Source organism: Octodon degus, unplaced genomic scaffold, assembly GCF_000260255.1.
Source record: "Octodon degus isolate 3935 unplaced genomic scaffold, OctDeg1.0 scaffold00021, whole genome shotgun sequence".
Lineage (NCBI taxonomy): Eukaryota > Metazoa > Chordata > Mammalia > Rodentia > Octodontidae > Octodon > Octodon degus.
In genome coordinates, this window is record NW_004524597.1 from 8,806,401 (window position 1) to 8,826,570 (window position 20,170).

Genomic DNA, 20,170 nt, shown 5'->3' on the forward strand with positions numbered 1-20,170 from the left:
GCAGGGGAAATGCCATGAGTTTCACATCAGCCTGAGCCACAGAGTAAGTTCAAAGACAGTGTGAGCTACATAATGAGACCTTGTCTCAAAAAAAAAAAAAAAAAAAAGGTTGTCACCCATTCTATAGGGTGGCAGAAGAAAAAAAAAAAAAAAAGAAGGAAAAAAAGAGTGATTTGTTTTTTTCAACAGATGATATTATCTCTGTATGATGGGAGACCCAGAGGATGTGGTTTTTTTTTTTTTCCCCCCCAGAACCGGGTATTGAACTCAGGTCCTTGCACTTGCCAGGGAAGCACTTATTCTACTGAGCCATCTCCCCGGCCCGAGAGGATGTGGGTTACCACAGAAAGCCCACCACACTGCTGGCCCTTAGAGAAGAAACAAAACATGCGTGTGCTGCAGTCTCAGCGGCCACGGCTGCCCACGCAGCAGTCCTCTACACTGATGAATGCCTGAAGTAATGGCCACCACTCTGAGCACCTCTTGTAATTGTCAAAGCCAAAGGCAACCTGTATTAATCTCATGCTCTCAATAAATTTATTTATTTATTTTTTGGCGGAACCAGGGATTGAACTCAGATCCTTGTGTTTGCCAGTCAAGCCCTTATCCTACTGAGCCATCTCCCCGGCCCCTCTCAATAAATTTAGTACTAAAATATTTATACAAGTTTTTCTTTTCCTGAAATGTGTATACATGTCTTTTGGCAAACGCTATCATTAATTTGGCAGAATGAATCCAAGAAGTGCTCTACCACAAAACTACATCCCCAACTTTTTTTTTTTTTGACAAGAGTTTTGCTAAATTGCTCAGGTGGGACTTGAACCTTTCAGCCTCTTGCCTTAGTCTCCCAATAGGGGATTATGGGCATCAGCCACTACGCCTGGCTTACAATGGGGTGTTTTGGGACAAACCTGGGCACAGCATGGACAAGGAAGCACCGAATGGGCTGCTGAGGGCCCTTACTGCAGGACCCACAGCAGCATCTAGGATAAAGACCGTTGGTGTTCTGTGACAACACATAGCTGAGACGGCTCCCAGCTCTGGAACCAGAGAAGTATAGCCGTGAGTGGCTGTTTCTCGGTTACTTCTCTCTTATTTGCTGGGACAAAATACCTGGAACCCAAAATTAAGGAAGGAAAAGTTTATTTAGCTGACAGTTTGTGGATGTTTCAGTCCATACAAAGCTGGCTCCAAGGCACATGGTAGAGGGCAGCAGTTCATGGTGGCAGAAAACAGCAAGAGTAAATGGAAGGAGTAGCAGCAACAATGGCTGCAGAGAGCAAGTCTGTCTCCCTTATGTTGCATTCAGGCTATGTGCCCCAGGCTGGGTGTAGCACTCTCACCCATAGTCCCTGTGTTGGGTCATAAATTAATCACAATCACTAGAAGTCTGCCCCATAACTGCATGAGGTTTTTGGAGGACAACTAGACACAAACCATAATAGGCTGACACCAGCTCCATTGGCTGAGTGGATCCGGAGCAGACCTGGGTGGCCTGAGAACTTGTCCACATCCACAGGGGTCCTCAGTCCAAGCACTGTGGCCTACTCACACCCCCACACCAGCCACTGTCAGCAACCTGAGTGTCCCCAAGAGGGAAAAGTTGGTGTTCCCCCAACTTGTCCTCATGACCACTTTTGGGTACCCAAAAAGCCTAGCCAAGGTATGGCAGATTGTGACGCATGAATAGGGAGAATAACAGTCAGACCTGTGGAGACCTGGGGTGCAGGCTCCTGCTCGCCATCCCTGTAGTTCAGGCATCTTCTTCTGGCGGTGGCACCCTCTGTGGTTTGCACATTTGTAGCACAGAGGCTCTGATGGGGTGCCCTGCTCAGCCTCAAGTGGGGTGCCTCATGGTCAGATACAGCCACGGTGTTAAGTGTCCACGGCTAAGGGCCACCAGTGTGGGGTGATTGGCAGACAGCAGTGGTATTGCTTAGGTGATGCCTGTCAAATCATTAAGCCTTCTTCCTATTTCTAGTACTGGTGATTTAACCCAGGGCCTTTACCTCAAGTCCACCTATTCAGCTGTTCTGTTTTTATTTTCAGACAGGGTCTCACTAAATTACTAAGTTGCCCAGGCTGGGCTTGAACTTGGGATCCTCCTGCTTCAGCCTCCCAGAGTGCTCAATTACAGGCATATGCCATTACATCTAGCTTAGACCACCTTGACTAACTGGTGGGTGGGACCAGGGAAGCCAGTAGTTAGGGTCAGGTCATGGGCCAGAATGACAGGTGGGAGTTAGCTGTCCAGAAGGTAGTAGTGGGTGTGGGCTGGCTCACTCTACTGGGTGCCACTCCTATGTTAGCTTGCCTAGGCTTGTGCAAGCAAGCTCACAGCTGAGAGGCAGGGGCCGCAGACGCGACGGGCCGCGCTCAGCAACACAATCTCTCCATCAGTCTAGAGCGCATGATGCTGCCTCACCACCAGACCTCAGCATCCCCTCCTGAGGTCCCACTCCATATCCCCCACCCCTCTTTGTGACCACCTCTGCCCAGGGCCTGCCGAACCAAACCTAGCACTTCCCAAACACATGGCCCCGGGACTCAAGAGCATGTGACATTGTGGTGGCCACCTATTGTCACAGGTGGGATGGAGATACACAACAGGCCTGCAGTAAGACAGGAAACAGGATTTATTGGAGGAAGCAGATGAGCAGAGGGCCAAGGGCACACAAGCTGTCACTACTCAACAGGGGATGACAGTTCTGTGGCCAGGCTGCCAGGAGAGGGGACCCTGCCACCACACTGCACATTTCCTCCAGTATTACAGGGTGGGGACGGGGGCCTGCTGTCTGGGGCACCCTTGTTGGCATGCAGGAGGCTCTGCAGTTCCTGGCAGGTGTTCCTGTGCCCCTTGGAGGACAGCTCAGCCAGACCACCTTGGTAGGCACTTTGCTTGCTTCCCAGTGGGAGGAGGGCTGGACCTCGTCAACAGCTGACTCTCTGCCCTCATGCTGTGGGTAAATGCAGGTGACCAAGGGCCACCATGCAGTCCAGTGTCTGCCCAGCGCTGGCTGCCACTTCTGGGAAGGACGCTTGCATGGGAATTGCACACAGGGGCTCGCCAGTCCACCTGGGAACTGCTCCACTGTGCTAGGGGCCGACTGTACCCAGGGGGCAGCAGGTGGCCAAAGACCAGGAAGTGCCACCCCCACAGGAGATACCCTGTGCGGCCTGTGCCAGTCTGTGAAGGGTGCTCTCCAGAAGGAGCAAAAGCCCCTGCCTGTGCTGGCCCGGGGGATGTTATTTCATAGGGCCACGTGGGACCCCACCTGCTACAAAGTCCTTGCAAAGTCTGTTCTCCGGCGCTTGTGGCCCTGGGCAGCAGAGGTGATGGGGCCTCTCTGTCCCATCCCGATGCTCCCCCCAGAGCTTTCTGTGCCCTGCGCTGCACCTTCCTGCCCACCATGTGCCACCAGCTCAGAGAGCTATTTTTGCTGACACAAAGACACTGTCCAAGCACTGGGAGACCTGTGAGGAAACAGCCACAGATACTTGGGAGAATGAAAGAACTTGTCAAGCAACTCTAGATGGGTGGAAAATGCCTCTGTGGATGGAGGGGAAACATCTGGGTCACCAGCCAATGCCGCTCTGCTGCCTGCATGGAGACATCTCACTGGGCCTCGACATCTGGGCTTGTCTCCTCCACGTTTCTGATTTCAAGGGGACACATATGATTACAAAGATGGTGCAACACATGATTAAAAAAAAAAAAAAAAAGACCCAGGACTCCTGGAATCCTTTTCCCAAGAGATAACCATCAGCTGGGTCCTCTTTACACAAACACACCCTAGGCAACTGTTCTATCACTGAGCATGCTCCAGCCTGGAGCACCCCTTTGCACTGGGCTCCACTCCCAGCCATTTACAAGATTTTGATTTTAAAAGTCAGGTGTATTGGTGTACACTTGTAATACAAGTACTGTGTGTGTGTGTGTGGGGGGGAAGCTAGGAGGGTCACAAATTCAAGCCAGCCTGGGCAATTCAGCAATTTAAGGAGCTGTCTCAAAATAAAACATAAAATTAAAGGGCTCCCTGTCTTTAAAAAAAAAAATATGCTGGTGATATAGCTCAGTAGTAGACCATCCAAGGATTTGATCTTCCAGTACTGCCAACATAAACATTAAGAATTTTTTTTTTTTTTTTTTAGGCAGGATCTTACCTGGCTCAAAAGTTGCCCAGGCTGGCCTCACAGCTGGGATTCCAGGCATGATACACCATACCTGGCTAAGTGCAAACTTTGATTGGGGATCAGTCACACAGGAATAGCCTGCCTGGATGACTGGCAGCTGTAACAGGAATTCCAGACTCTCAGAAGAAAAAGCAGTGTTCAGCAAAACTCCAAATGAGTGAGCCAGCCCCATCACCAGGGACAACACTGAATCAGCAGCGGGAAGTGTTCACACCAGGCTCCTGGATGCCAGTGAAGTCCCTGCTCCAGCAAGCATGTGTCCTACCAGAGGGGTTCAGGATGTTACAGCACTCTTGTGTTCCTGAGATAATCTCAGTCGGTCCTGGTGTATAATCTTTTTTAATATGCTGGATTCTGTTTGCTGGTCCAGGACTTCGACATCCATATTCCTAAGGAAGCTGGTCTGTAGCTTTTCTTGTGATGGCTTTGTTTGGTTTTGTTGTCAGGGAAATACTGGCCTTACACAATGCATTGGGAGCTCCCTTCTCTTATTGGAAAGAACTCGTGTTAATTCTTTTTTATTTATTTCTTTTTTGAGACAGGCTCTTGGTATGTAGTTCAGGTTGGTCTTAGACTCGGGTGTTTAGCCCAGGCTGGCCTCGAAGGCAAGGTAATCCTCCTGCCTCAGCTTTCCCAGTGTTGGCATTACAGAGGTGCACCACCACACCTGGTGATTTTAATAATCTGAGTCTTCTCTTTCTAAATTTGTGTGTCAGTCTAGGTAAAATTTGTCAATTCTGTTGAACCTTTCAAAAACTCAATTTGGGATTTATTAATTTTATTATTTTTTCTATAATCTGTATTACTTTTTCTTTTTCTTTCTTTCTTTTTTTTTTTTTTTTCCTCATTCAACAGATTTTATTCATCTGACCCTGGGACCCGGCAGGCCCAACCCAGACAGAATCAGACCCAGCCTGCCCAGCGACCCTCTTTGTGGCTCAGCCTGGGATGAAACACTCGCTGCGGAGGATGGGTCTGGTTGCATGGAGTCCAGACTGGACGGGGCACCTTACCCACACAGAATGTATTATTTTTTTCTGCTTGCTTTTGGTTTCATTTGCTCTGCATTTTAAATGTATTCTCATGTAAGTTGTTGTTGATCTGGCTTCATTCTCCCTCCCCCTTCTTTTGAGATGGGGCCTCAATTACATAGTTCAGGTAGGCCTCAAACTCATGATCCTCCTGCCTCAGCCTCTCTTTTTGTTATTGTTGTTGTTTTAAAGACAGAGTCTTCCTGTATAGTTCATGCTTGAACTCACTATGTAGCCCAGGGCAGCTTGAACTCATGGCAATCCTCTTGCCACAGCCTCCCAAGTGCTGGGATTATAGGTATCCACCACCAGCACTGGTTCATTTTTTTCTTTCTTTTTTTTTTTTGGTGGAACTGGGGATTGAACTCAGACCCTTGAGCACTTATTCTACTGAGCCATCTCCCCGGCCCCCTCATTTTTTTCTTTTAATGTAAGTGTTTAAAACTATAAATTCCCCTCTAAGCACTCCTCCTCCTCCTCCTTCACCTTTTCCTCTTTTTCTTCTTCCTCCTCCTCTTCTTTAGTGGTAGTGGTAATGGAGATTGAACTCAGGGCTTTCATTTCCAGCTCTTTTAATTAGTTAATTCATTTTTATTTTTATTTTGCTGTGCTGGAAATCAAACCTAGAGCCTGAATGCTAAGCAATATCCCAGCCCTTTTTGTTTATTTATTTGTTTGAATTTTGAGACACGTTCTCATTGAGTTGCTCAGTTGCCCAGTCTGGACTCAAACTAAAGATCTTCCTGCCTCTGCCTCTCAAGAGTGCTAGGGTTATGAGCATGTACCACACTTGGCTTCTAAGGACTGCTTTTCCTATATCTCATAGGTTTTGGTATACTGTATATATATTTTTTAAATTTATAATTTTCTGGTATGATGAATTTCTTGGTCCACTGTTTTTGTTGTTTTGTTTTCTTTTGAATGCATTGCTTAATTTCCATATACCCATTTTCCAAATTTTTTGTTACCGATTTCTAATTTCATTCCATTGTAGTCAGAAAACATACTACCCTTTCCCCCAACCCAATGCAGTTCTAGCTAGCCTGAGCTCACTTTGTATCCCAGACTGGCCTTGAAATTCACAACGATCCTCCTTCCTCAGCCTCCTGAGTAACAGATATACTTTGTGTGATGATTTCAATTCTTTCAAATTTGAAGAATTTAAATTTGAAAGAATTGCCTAGATATGGCCTAGATATGGCCTATCCCAGGGCATATCCCACGTGTCCTTGAGAAGAGATTAATTTTCCTGCGGTTCGTGGCTCCCTGCTCCTGTACTCTCATCTCCCTGCTCACTTAGTGAGCTGCCATGGCTGAGGACTCATGAGGCCCTAAGGACAGGCCATGTGCAAGGGCCTGGGCCCTGACGCCCACAGCGTGATGCGTGCTTCACTCTGGAAGGGGCCCCGGGCCACTGGAGCCTCCACATGATGGCTGTAGCCCTGGCAGCCTGCTTTCTTCAAATGCAGAAGAGATCCCAAGTCAGAATCACACAGCCCAACCACTCCTGCCATCTGGACCCAGAAAAACTGAGAGACAGGTAATGAGTACAATTACCTACAAATCTGCTGGCTTTCAGAACAGGTCTCCATGTACAGTTGAGCTTCAGGCAGAAGTTTTATCTTTTCTGGAGAAAAAAATTGAAAATATCAATTAAGAATTCTTTTAGTAGACCACCTTTCAGTAATTTGCCAAAATGATGAAGACAAAAGCAAAAAGCAAAGGATCCCAGTGTATGTTCTCTATGCCCTTTAGAAAACATGGTGCTGTTCCTTTCACATATATGTAAATCTATCAGAAGGGTGATACTGTAGACATCATGGGAAGGGGGACTTTTTCTTTTTTGGCGGTACCAGGGATTGAACTCGGGATGTTGCACTTGCCAGACAAGCGCTTACACCACCGAGCTATATCCCCAGCTACACACACACACACACAAATAAATAAATTAATTAATTAAAAAAAAATAAAAACGCTGGGATGTGGGATGTTGCTTACACTCAGATATAGGGCAAAAGTGCAACAATGTAGTGTGTTCCCCAGCATGTTATAAACAAACTAGTTCAGGGCAAGATGCTTGCTAAGAGAATTGATGCATGTGTATTAAACACATTAAGGGCTCTAAGGGCCCAGGGAGACTCCTGAACATGCAGAGGCGAATGACCAGAAAAAGGAGGAAGCCAAAGAGAAAGTCCTCTGGGTTCAGCGGGCCTGGCTTGCCCACAGCAGCGCACTGTGAGACTCGTAGGAGACAGCCTGAGCTGCTGGAAGCCCCTCCCTGGGAACTCGTGGCACAAAGTACGAGGCAGCTCTGCCCCTCGGCACCTAATGAGCAGCAGGGTATGCTAGGTTCTGGGCTCAACATCTAGTTCTGCTAAAAATAATATAAGGTTCTTTGACTTACAAGGATGAAAACCTAAGGGTGATTTTCTTTGAGGGATGTCTTTTTTTTTTTTTTGCGGAACCGGGGATTGAACTCAGGCCCTTGTGCTTTCCAGGCAAGCGCTTATTCTACTGAGCCATCTCCCCACCCCAAGCCATCTCCCCACCCGTCTTTTGTTTTGTTTTTTCAGACAGGACCTCACGGCTCTTACGTAGTTCAGGGTTGCCCCAAACTCACCACGTAACTCTGATTTTTTTTCTGTATCTTTAGGATAGGGTCTATAGGGTCTCACTACGTAGATCAGACTTGTAGTGATTCTCCTGTTTTCAGCCTACCAAGTGCTGGGATTACAAGTATGTGCCACCACACCCAGTCTCAATCACCATCTCAGCATGCCCTGGGGGCAGGGTCAGCATGGCACACTGGGGATGGAACCCTGGCCACTGCACTCTGCCTAAGCAGGCGCTTTAGTCTGCTGAGCTATCAGGCCAGCCCTCACTATGTAACTCTGGCTGGACTCAAACTCACAGTGACCTTCCTGGCTTACCTCCTGAGTGCTGGGATTACAGGAGTGCACCCCCCCATGCCCAAGTGTGTGTGTGTGTGTGTGTGTGTGTGTCCTCAGCACTAAATACTTAGAGCAGATTCTCACTGTATTCAGTTAGCTGTGTCACTTTCTCTTCTCATTTAGTATTTTTCTTGCTAAAAGATGTGAAGTGGATTACTGTGCAATAAATATTTACCCAACTGGTTAGAAAATGAACAACTATTTATGGAATATTTTATTGGCTTAAGCAGTCATTCTAAGTCACTATGGGAAAAGATGTATGAAAATAAATAGAAGAGAATCTATGGTATTACAGGTGAGCTAGGAAGAATTTATCACTGAGAAATACATATTTTAAGAATCAAACATTTGCTTTTACAGCCCAGTACTTAAATCTAAATTGTTTGAAGCACACACATGCATATAGCACATGCTCGCTCTCTTCCCTCTCCCACCTCCCCTCCTCCTCCTCTTCTTCTTCCTCTCTCCCTCTCCCCTTCCTCCTCCTCTTCTCTCTCTGTCTCTTTCTCTGTCTCTGTCTCTCTGTCTCTGTCTGTCTCTGTCTGTCTCTGTCTGTCTCTGTCTGTCTCTCTCTTTCTTTCTCTTGGAAGCTGACTCAGTCAATGACACACCTGGCTAGAGATGAACTTAAGGCTCCTAACATAAACAGGCAGAATGGCTGTGAGAAGCACTGGGAATTCAAGCTTTCCAACACCCCCAAACTACCTGTGCCAGGTAAAATAAGCTACTTGCGATCCTAAGTATTTGCCTTCAGCCCGTGTCATCAGAAACTAGGAATCCACTCAATCTCAAAGAATGGACAGCGCCACTCTACCAAAGCCTCCTGTGACCTTTACTTCTTGTGTAAGCCAGCCTGAGTCTTCTCATGGAAATTTATGTTTTTAAAGAAAAAATCAAGTATTTCCTGGCTGCCATACACCTTGGATTCATTTCTACTTTGCACAACAGGGCCCTTAATGCTCATAAGAATTAACAGAAGACACGCTTCCCACAGGCTGGCTTTATACCTATTTATGTGAAAAGAACCATCCTCAATTCAATAGAATTAATTATTTGTAAACAATGTATATGAGTGTGTGCACAGGCACACACAAACATTAGCACATCCTCTTTCTCAACATATTTTCATGAGGCAATGACCTGCGGAAAGTTAAGATGTCTGAGAAGAAAAGCAAAGAGAAACAGCAGTTGGAATGCAACCTGGTTTTAAGGAGAGAAATGTGAGTATGGTTTCAGGTCAAGGAGAAGCAGTTAGTGGGGAAGAGGGGGAATGTTCCCGAAGAGCAGAAGGGTCAGGTTGAGGCTCCTCAGGTACAAATTTTCTGGCCAGCAGACACCAACACACTGCAGCCCTCATGTGTCCCCGGCCTGTGACACCCACACTGCCTGTGTGTACCTGAGTCCTCCTGCTGGGCTGGGTTGGGGAGCCGCTCACGCTGCCGCAGGGCCTCCAGGCCGGCCAGGTCAGGCAGGTGGCAGTGGCTGCGCATGACCATCACGCGCCGGCCCTGGGTGATGGCACGGCTGCGGCAGCCCAGCCGGGCCTGGTCCCGGCACATCCAATACACCTTTTCACCGGCAGCCTTCTCTTTCCGGTAGAGGAAAGACTCATACACCAGGAACCTGCCGCCAAGGGACGTTCTCAGGAACTCCAGGGGCTGCTGCGGCTCTGGAGAGCAAAAGAGTATACAGTGAGGGCATCACTGGAGCCCAGGCCTTGGTGTACCAGGAAACGGTGTCCCTTGTCCCCGCAGCCGCCATTTCCCCACTCTGGTCCTGGTCTTTACCCTCTGCTTCTCCTTGGAGCCCTAGGACAGAGTTGCCAGCCCATACCCCAGCACACTCTGCTGCAGATGGGCTCCACTGGCAAGGGCTCTAGTGTGGCCTGGAGAGGCTGGTCCTGTAGGCACCCCAACTCTGAGCGGTGCCCTGACCACTCAGGCTCCTGCTGGTGCTCCCCTGGGCAGAGCACAGGCCCCCAGAAGACTGACCTAGTTTGTGCACCAGGGGCCTTCCAGCTCCCTGCCCACCCACCCTGAGGGGCCAGCTGGCAACCAACCTGACTCTCAGCTTTAAAGAAGCTGAACTGAAGCCAGAATGTGGTGGCAGCGCGCCTGCCATCCCAGTGTTCTGGGAGCCCGAGGGAGGAATGTCGCAAGCTGGCCTCCAGCCTAGGCAACTGAGCAACTAAGAGAGACTGTCTCAAAAGTAAGAAATAAAAAGGGCTGGAGAAGTATCACAAAAAATAAGAGAAGCCTCTCAACTACTGGTCATGTGATGGTGGGAGTGGGGCAGCCGGAGAACCATGTGAGAACAGAGCCATGTGAGAACAGGGGCAGGGAGAGGAGACAGACGGACCCAGTGTGCACAGAGGCTCTCCTAGGTCAGGCTCCCATTAACTGGCACTGAAAAGATCTTTTGTGGGTTCCAATGCCACTCCATACCCCAGCACCCCTTCTCTACTGGTCTGGGCTGGCTTATCCCGCCAAGGGCCATCCAGTCCAGCCCCACTGTCATGAACGACAGCTGCTGTCTTGGAGCCCACACCCAGGAGGGGATCCGGGCCCAGGGCCCCTGCGTCACCACCGCACCTGGGCCTTCCCACTGGGATAGGTTGGGGAGGTGCTCCCGCTGCCGCAGGGCCTCTAGGCCACCCAGGTCGGGCGGGTGGCAGTGCCTGCGCATGACCATCACGTGCTGGCCCTGGGTGATGGCGCGGCTGCGGCAGCCCATGCGCGCCTGGTCCCGGCACGTCCAGTACACCTTGTCTCCAGTGGCCTTCTCCCGCCTGTACAGGAAGGACTCGTACACCAGGAAGCTGCCCCCCAGAGGGGTTCGTATGAACTCCGGACCTCCTGAAGAGACAAGGGGACACCATCAGAGAGGAGGAGCTTGGAGCCCTGGCCTTGGGAAGGAAGGAGGGAGGAATGAGGGCACCCCTATTCTCAAGAGCTGAGAGCAGGTCACCCGCAGCTCAAGCATCACTCTCTGTGTTCACAGTGGGGAAGCCCTAAGGGCCAGGACACAGACCCCACATTCCCCCAGCTCGGTTCAGGACTGGCCGGGCAAGAGCCTCGGCAGGCAGAGGTGGCCACAGCGGGTCATGGCACCCACACAAGGCAACACGGTTGTGCAGAGGTGTGAGCTGAGGGCTGAGGAAGCAGGCAGAAGTGGCACTGCCCTCTGGGATGTGTTAAGCGGGGCCAGGGGGCAGCCATGCCCTGCTGCCCAGAGGACCCTCTGTGTAGGGCAGGAGCCTCACCGCCGTCATCAAACAGCAGGCAGGAAGTCATCAAATAGCTTCAAGAGCTAGGGGAGTGAGACTCCCTGAAGGTGGATGCCCTACAGAGCTGTGTAGAGGGCAACAAAGACGGAGCAGATGGGATCCAAGGGGGCAGCCGGGAGTGGGATACCTGCACAGTACAGGGCATGGGGTCTGGGGACTAGGGACACAGGGACAGCCAGCCAGGAGAAGGTGGGGACACCAGACTGAGAGGCTCATGGAGGTATGGCTCCCAGCCTTCCACACTGGATTCAAAGGTCTGTAGAGGAATAAACATGTTACAGTGCACAGGCCACAGCTTTGGAGAAGACTGGACAGTAACCAGAGACACTGAAAGAATGAGAGGTGGCTCACAGAGAACTGGGCCGGCCTGGGCAGGGAAGGAGCCCAGAGGCCAGGGCCTAGAGGCAGGAGGTTCAAAAAGGTGTGGATCTTGTGTGACCCTGCATTGGAGGCCAGAGGATGAAGGGCAACAAGACAGGTGAGCGCCCTGGCAAGGCTTGGGGACCGCGCCCAGCTCCCTTCCCTCTGAACACACTTATCCCATCACTTAAACTGAGTGTGCAGATGTAAGACCACAGGAGCAAAAGCTTAAAAACTTAAATGAGCCAGGCATGGTGGTGCACGCCTGTAATCCCAGCACTTAGAAGGCTAAGGCAGGAGGACTGCCCAAGTTCAAAGCCAACCAGTGCTACATAGTGAGTGTGAGACCAGTCTGCACTACCAAAACAGATGCTCTGTTTGTGAGGACACAAACAGTGGTGACCCCCTTGCACCCCTATCACAGCCCAGCATTCTGGGGGTGGACAGGCAGCAGCTGATCACACACAGGGTTGGCTGCACTGTCCCAGAACAGGCTCTGGAAGGCTGCAGCAGAGTCCACTGCAGTGTGTCTGGGCAGTCACCAGAGCACCAGACAGCAGGGTCACAGTGTCACCCCCCCAGGTCCGTGGCTCAGAAGGGACCTCCTCAACCTCAAGACCACAGGGAACCAAGAACGAGAAAGGCGGAGAGGCAGGGAGTTTGGTGAAGAGCCCTTGGGTGGTGGCTGGGCGTCACCAGGCCACGCCAGGCTGCAGTGGGAACCCAAGGGCTGCTGCAGCAAGACCAGGAGCAGCTTTGATGCGACTGAGTGAGCAGGAAGAAAGCAGCAGCAGGTCCCCAGAAAACCAGGTTAGAGCGCTGCTGGGCCCCAGAGGAAACAAAAAGTCACGCAGGGAAGGAAATGAACTTCCTTCTCAGCAGCACACTTGGCTAAGCAGGGGCAGATTTCTATGACAAAATGAAAACACAACTTGTGCAACAAACAGGTGTGAGGCTAACCCTTACTTTCTCTGACTGGAATTCAACAGCCAACAAAGAAATAGAAAAACCAGTCAATAGCCACAGAAACACATTTTGAAACTGGGTAAGGTGGGAGACTGTCTGCAATCCAAGCACTCTGGGAGACTGAGGCAGGAAGGGTGCCTAGGCAAGTTAGGAAGACCTGCCTCAAAATAAAAACTGCTTAGAAAGAACAGGGGAGGTGGTTCTGTGTGAAGGTCCTGTGTCAATTCCCAGTACTATGGATGCTCACATAAGAAGAGAGAGGGAAGAGGGGAAGAAGAAAGGGAGAGATATTTTCTTTTAAATAAATGGTATGGCTAGTATCCAAGGAACAAGAGAAATTTCTCAGAGTGGCAACCTGTGGGGTAGAAAGAAGGAAAGAAGGTAGGGCTGGGCAGCTGGGCCCCTCATGGTGTTCTGGAATGAAGAGTGAGTCCAAGAATAAAACCATGGCTCTCAGGGGTAGGAGAGCTGCTAGTGACTCTAAAAACTACAGGACAGGAAGGAAGCCCTAAGAGAGCTAAATGCTTGGTGGGTATAACAGCCAGCCGGCAGGCAAGGTGAGGGGGCTGCTTCCTCTCCTCAGCCAGAGGACAGGAAGGCTCCATCCTGGTGACCCTCAGTATCAAAGCACCAGGCACCATTCCCGACCTGCTAGACTGGGACAAGCAGAACAGCGAGGTGTGCTGAGGGCAGGGGGCTACGGGGAAGTCCTGGCTCCAAATAAATCTCACTTCCTCCTCAGTCCAGATGGTGAGACTGTTGTCAGCCAGAACTTGGTTCCCAGAATTTGGTTTACCTCCTTACCCAGTGAGGATGAGGGCCTAATCTCACACACTCAGCTTTCTATAGTAGAACAATAAACTCTTGAAACAACAGAGGAAGAGAAGGAAGGAAAAAAATCTGTGTTCCTTAGGAGTTCTGGGGCAGGCTGGGCTGAGCAAGGGGTGAGGGGGATGTGGGAAGGCAGGGCACCCATGGCTGAGAAGTAGAGGCAAGGTAATGGGGCACTGGAACAGGACGCGGCTCCTTCTAGAATGTTCACAGGAGGGCCAGGTGAAAGGCTGCGGGGTCTCTCCACATACCTAGGCTCTCCCGATGAGTGGGGCTGGGGTTTTTGTCCCGTTGCCGCAGCGTTTCCAGGCCCAACACATCAGGTGGGTGGCAGTGGGCTCTCATCACTGTCACCCGCTGGCCCTGGGTGATGGCGCGGCTGCGGCAGCCCATGCGTGCCTGGTCCCGGCACGTCCAGTACACCTTGTCTCCGGCTGCCTTCTCCCGCCTGTAGAGGAAGGACTCGTACACCAGGAAGCTGCCCCCCAGTGGGGTCCGAAGAAACTCAGGGCCTTCTGAGGAGATAGGAGACAGTCAGAAAGGAGTGAGGCCAGAGGTGGAGAGGAAGCTGAGGAGCCTGGGGTGGCTGGGCAGGCAGTTCCCCAGCACCCTGAAGCAGCACCTGAGGCATCAGCCCCCAGGGATGAAGGCTTACCAGGGTCTATATCCTGGTCCTCTTCAGGGGATTGCTGTGAGGCTTGGACTTTCGCTTTCTTTCTGGGCCGGGCCCTGGTGAGGGTAGGGGCCTGCAGCCCCTGGTGATGGATCAGACTGTCCACACCTTGGAGCAGCTTGTCTTTGCAGCCCCCAGGGCGAGCTGGCCTGGGCCGAGGTGGTCGCATGGTCTTGTGCTGCTGCCGCCGCAACTGCAGGGCCTCCTTGTCAGGTGAGTGGCAGTGGCTTCGCATCACTGTTATTTTTGGGCCCTGGGTGATGACACGGCTGCGGCAGCTATGCAGTGTGTGGTCCCGGCATGTCCAGTACACCTTGTCACCCACAGTCTTCTCCCGCTTGTAGAGGAAGGACTGGTGCACAAGGAAGGTGCCCCCGTAGCACGTCCTCAGGAACTCCACGCCTGCAGGCAGGCCTGCAAGGAGCAATCAGGGCGGTCCAGCAGGCAGAGCAGGAGACTGACCAGGACAGTGCCTTTCTCCTGCCCCACTGGCCAGGCACCTGCACTGGGTAGCCCAGGAGCCACCCAGGAAGGACCCCACTCCTCTTCCATAGCAGGGAGCACCTGAGGGGTTCCATACCATGTCCAAGGTGACACCAGAAATGCTAAGCTGGCAGACTCTTGACCATACTTTGTACACCTTGTTTAAAATTTTTATCTACTTTCTGAATATACACACTAATATTGCTATAAAACTCAAATGTAACTGAAGGATCTAAAGTGAAAAAGAAAATCAGGCTCTCCTGCCCCGCCCCTTCCCCCACTCAGCATTGTGTGATGCTTAAATCTTGATCCCAGCTGGGCAGAGAGCAGCTTAATGATTACCAGGATACAGTCAAGTTCTTCCAAGTTATTGAGACCCTGAGCACACGTTTTGTTTTGTTTTGAGACAGGGTCTCCCTGTGCAGTTCAGGTTGGCCTCAAACTCGTGGCAATCCTAATTCCTGGGTCTCCTGAGTACTGGGATCACAGACATGTGTCACCATGCCCAGCCTCCCTCAGCACATTTTAAAACAAGATGTGGAACCTCGCAATTCTACTCAGGCAGAAATAAGCCTGTGGGGTCCCCAGCAGGTAGGGGAGGCAGGTACTCACCCATGCCCCGCGTCCTGCGTTTCTTGAGTGGCAAGCTCATAAGGGGCAGGGTCTGAAGCACCTGCTGCCTCTCTGGCTCCGGCTCGCTCTGTACCTGCTGGGGGGCAGGCTCTGGTCCCTGAGGGCATAGCCATGGGCTCACTTCCTTGAGTAGCTCCTCCACTGGGCCTCCAGCAGGACCCTGGGAATCCCCCAAGCTCTCCAGCAAGGCTGAGTTAGGAAGTTTTTCTTTTTGGCGCCGCGCCGCTAGGCCCTCCTCGTCCGGCGGGTGGCAGTGGTCCCGCATCACTGTAGCCTTCGTGCCCCGGGTGATGGCCCGTCCCCGGCAGCCCAGCTCAGCATGCTGGCGGCACTTCCAGTACACCTTGTCCCCTACAGCCTTCTCCTGCTTGTACAGGAATGACTCAAGGACAAGGAGGCGGCCCCCAAATGGGGTTTTCAGGAACTCCAGGGGCTGGGAGACTTGGGGAAAAGAGAAAGCTGTGTTAGCTGCCTGGGGGCAAGAGCCAAAGAGGGCTGTGTGTGGGTCCTGTGGGCAGGGAGAGGGCAGTTCAGCATGGGGAGGGTATCTCCTCTTATTTCTGACTGCTGGGCAAGAAGCCCAGACTCTTGAGGCTTGTTTTATGGGGAGGGGAAGTATTTTAAGGAGCTGAAGGAAGCCTGGACATCACTGCAATTCTCATGAGCTCCAGGGGCATGTAATGTCAGGGAGGTGCTACATGATACAGGGATGACATCAGGTGACAGGGTTAGGGTGGAGATTAGAGTCCATAAGCCTTCTGTGAGCAGGGCTGGCACATCGAGGTCGCCCTGCTAGGCAAGGGGTACACAGCCTCGTGTCTCAGCATGCAGACCTGCCAAAGGAGTGGGGCCTACGGAGCAGCCCACATGCCTTACCTGGCTCCAGCTTGCTGCGCTTCAGCCCAGAGGACCACATGCGTGGCGGTACCACCTGTACCTGCTGCTCCTCCTCCTCAGCTGGCAGGAGGGTGCTGGTCAGGGTGGAGGGGTCAATCAGCTCCAGGGAGAGGACACAGTGTACCTCCGAGGGATCACAGCCCACCTGGCCGCCCGCCTGGTCTGACGGCAGCAGGACCAGATTGGAGAACTCCGCCGCAGCAGCACCCATGCTGGGCCCCAGGGATGGCTCCTGGGCAGCCTTCATACTCTTGCCCTCCTGCTCACCAGGCTCAGGCAGGGGCATCCTGGCACCTTCAGCTCACTCTCGACCTGGGCAGATGAGCTCTTCTTCCTCCCTGGCCTGGAATCTGCCCATCTAGACTCTGTCCTGCAGGAGGAGGTAAATTCTCAGTCAGCGGTGAAGCCCTTGGACCTGGGCTGGAGCTGGGCCAGGTGGGCCAGCAGGAAGCCTTGAGGCCGTAAACTGGGAGGTTGGGAAGAGACCTGACAGATAAGAATCCTTGAGCCCATGCTTCTGCTCTGTGGTTCCTTTCCCAGGGCCTTGGAGACATCGCCTCCCCATCCAGGCCTCACTTCCCCATCTGTAAACTGCACCCAGTACATGCCTGTCCCCAGGGGCTGGTAGGTAACAATGCACTAATAAGTGACTTTCTACCTACGGAGCCTCAGCCTTGTCTGGGCCCAACACAGAGGTAGTGTCCGCATCCACTTTTCCGTTTAACCTCCAGTCCCCAGGCTATGAGCAGGCCATTTTATTTATTGATTGATTTTTAATGTATTTGGTACAGGGTCTCACTACATAGTCTCACTACTTGTAGTGATCCTCCTGTTTTCAGCCTCCTCAACACTGGGATTACAGGCATGCACCACCATGGCCTGGTCTCAGGGGTTCACTCAGTGTGCCCAGGGGCAAAGTGGGTGTGGCATGTGATGCCAGGAATCAAACCCTGGTCCCTGAACTTGCCTAAGCAGGTACTTAGTCCACTAAGCTATCAACCTGATCAGGCCATTCTTATGGACCCCCTTTACTGATGAGGACATGCAGGTTATAAACCCTATATGGGGGGCTGGTGAGATGGCTCAGTGGTCTAAAGTACCTACTTAGAACAAGCTTAGCAAAGCACAGGGACCGCGGTTCAATCCCCCAGCACCACATGCCAGCCAGCCCTGCCCCCTGGTGGGTTGAGCTGGCCACACACACACAAATATACACACACACATAAATAAATAAATAAAAATTAAAAAAAAAACCCTATATGGTTTTGTTTGTGGTACTGGAATAAAACCTTGTGCTTGCCAGGCAGGCACCATTCCACTGAGCTGCATCCCTGGCCGATGTTTAAACCCTACTGTTTCTGCTCACCCACCAGGACCTGGCCAGGATGCTGTGCAGAGCCAGTTCATAGCTTAGTCTAGAGCCTGCCCAGGCCTTGGAGGATGACAGGGCTCAGCTAAAAAGTGGCCATGTGCCTGAGCCGCTGCTGGAGTGACCTCAGCCAGGCAAGGATAGGGCTACCCATGGGCTGGAGGACCCCTCAAGGTCACTGGGGGCTCCCAGGCTTCTGGCCTAGAAAAGATGCCAGGGTGGGGCTGGCGTGGCCTGTGGAGAGGCCTGCAAGGCTGCCACAAGTCATCAATGTGGTTGGCGTTTCTGGGGCGACTGGCTCTTGGTAGCTCTTCATACTTCCCAATAGCAGCCCCTCCCTAAACAAGACTGTAGCTCCCTGATATTTTCAGCATCCTTACCTAGAACTGTTCCTGCTATGACAGTAGCACTCCAGGAGGTTGAGGCAAGAGGGCCTCAAGTTACCCAGTGTGGCAACTTAGAAACTTAGTGAGACCCTGTCTCAAAATAAAAATGTTTTTTAAAAAAGCTGGGGATATAGCTCAGCGTGATGGCCCTGGCTTTAAGCCCCAGCACTCCCCCCCCCCCACAGCTGCATACGCATGTATGTACACGTACACACACACACACACACACACAGACAAAACTTCCAAGACTGACATGCATCAAATGTGGAAAAGCTCCACCAGAACAAAAGGCCTACCCTGTGCTGACCAGTCTTCCCTGCTTGCTACCAACTAGATTTGCAGTTGATGTACTATTCCCATGTTCACCCATTAAAGGGCTGGGTGTGGTGGACTGTCTACATGAGCACAAATCTGCAGGGACACTATTTCCACCTGTGACTCTTGCATTGGTCTCAGTAGTTGCCTGCGCCCAACAGTGTGGCAGGAAGAGGCTTCAGCAGCCACAAGCCCTCACCTCATGGGCCAAGAGAGGGAAGCTTTACAGAAGGCCACACACAGGCACTGCAGTGCTGCCAGACCCAGAGGCAATCATCTAGTACCTTGTGGCTTGGCAGCCCTACTCCAGCTACGTAGATACTTGAAGGAGCCTGGGAAACCACAGTGGGTCAGGCCAGGTACCCAGAGCCCACAGCAACGACTGACTACTGTGATTGTGCGTGTGCAGTGTGGGGGAACGGCACCCACGGCTTGCGCATGCTAGGCAAGCACTCCACCCCTGAGCTCTACTCCGGCCCTTTACAGTTTGAGGCAGGGTTTTGTCATATTTCCAGGTGGGCCCTAACAACACTGTGAACCTTCCACCTCAGCCTCCTGACTAACTGGGAGTACAAGTCTATGTCACCACATCCAGCTAATTGGTGTTTTTTAAGGCAGGAAGACTAGAGGTCATTTGTCACACAGCAGTAACCAAATATATAATGGATATATTTGATAAGTGACTGAACCTAATGGGTTGATGCATGGAATCATACAAATAAACGGCTGGGAAGTACCTGACATAAATGTACTCCACAGTGGCCGTATTGCACCAATGCAGATGACTGCATGTAAAGGGCTTGTAACCCAATGAGGAAAACAAAAATATTGAGTATAATGGACATCAAATGAGAATTAGACATTTATTCATTTATTAATTATGTGTTTGGTACAGGGTCTAACTAAGCAGCTTGGACTCATTGTGGTCCTCCTGCTTTTGGCCTCCCCAGCACTGGAATTACAAGCATGTGCAACCACACCCAGACTCTGCGCCACCATGCCCAGACTCGGTGGCCAGCTCAGTGAGCCTGGGGATGGGGCCAGTGCAGCATGTGGTGCCAGGACCAAACCCTGGTCCCTATGCTTGTCTAAGCAGGTGCTTAGTCCACTGAGCTATCTCACTGGCCCTGTGAAGTAGACTTTTTTTTTTTTTTTGGTGGAACTGGGGATTGAACTCAGGCCCTTGCGCTTGCCAGGCAAGCACTTATTCTACTGAGCCATCTCCCCGGCCTGAATTAGACATTTAAAACCAACTGTAGCCAGCTGTGGTGGTGCATGCCTGAAGAATCAGGACTCTGGGAGCCTCAGGCAGGCTGACTGCAAATTTGAGCCCAGCCCCGCCAGCTCCATGACTGAGCAAGACCCTGTCTCTAAAGGCTGCAGCTGGGCATTGTAGCACATGCCTGTGATCACAGCTCTTGGGAGAGTGAGGCAGGAGGATTTCCATAAATTCAAGGCCAACCTTGGCTAAATAATGCCTGCTTCAAAAAAAGAGGGGGCAGAGTGGAAACATGGCTCAGTATGAGGGCCCTGGGTTCAATCGCCAACACCTGGGAAAGTAACTGCAACACAGTGCTTGCTTTGAAGGCACATATACCAATAACTATAGCACAAAGTAAGCAGGACACAAATGACAAATACTGTATGAGGCCACTTATATGAGGTTCCTACAGGGGTCAAACCCACAGAGGCAGAAAGTAACATGGTATGTGTGTCAGGGGCTAGAGAGAGGGAGTGGGGACTTAATCTTTTTTTTTTTAAATTGTGTGTGTGTGTGTGTGTGTGTGTGTGTGTG

At 51.4% G+C, this 20,170-nt stretch overlaps 1 protein-coding gene across 10 annotated transcripts in view; it reads right to left on the reverse strand.

The window, feature by feature from the left end:
- Positions 1-2,613: 2,613 nt before the first annotated feature.
- Positions 2,614-20,170, reverse strand: part of Flywch1 (FLYWCH-type zinc finger 1) — a 26,826-nt gene continuing 9,269 nt past the window's right edge. For 8 of the 10 annotated variants that reach the window (XM_023711488.1, XM_023711482.1, XM_023711486.1 and 5 more), the window contains 8 exons: positions 16,285-16,675; positions 15,388-15,849; positions 14,275-14,706; positions 13,871-14,134; positions 10,768-11,031; positions 9,573-9,845; positions 6,783-6,852; positions 2,614-3,656 (listed from right to left, as the gene is read on the reverse strand). In XM_023711488.1, the coding sequence (XP_023567256.1) occupies positions 3,617-3,656; positions 6,783-6,852; positions 9,573-9,845; positions 10,768-11,031; positions 13,871-14,134; positions 14,275-14,706; positions 15,388-15,849; positions 16,285-16,591 (2,112 nt within the window). In that variant the 5' untranslated portion in view covers positions 16,592-16,675 and the 3' untranslated portion in view covers positions 2,614-3,616. Of the gene's footprint in view, positions 3,657-6,782; positions 6,853-9,572; positions 9,846-10,767; positions 11,032-13,870; positions 14,135-14,274; positions 14,707-15,387; positions 15,850-16,284; positions 16,676-18,054; positions 18,078-20,170 lie in introns of those variants that run through there. The other 2 variants (XM_023711490.1, XM_023711491.1) reach the window with 2 other exon arrangements.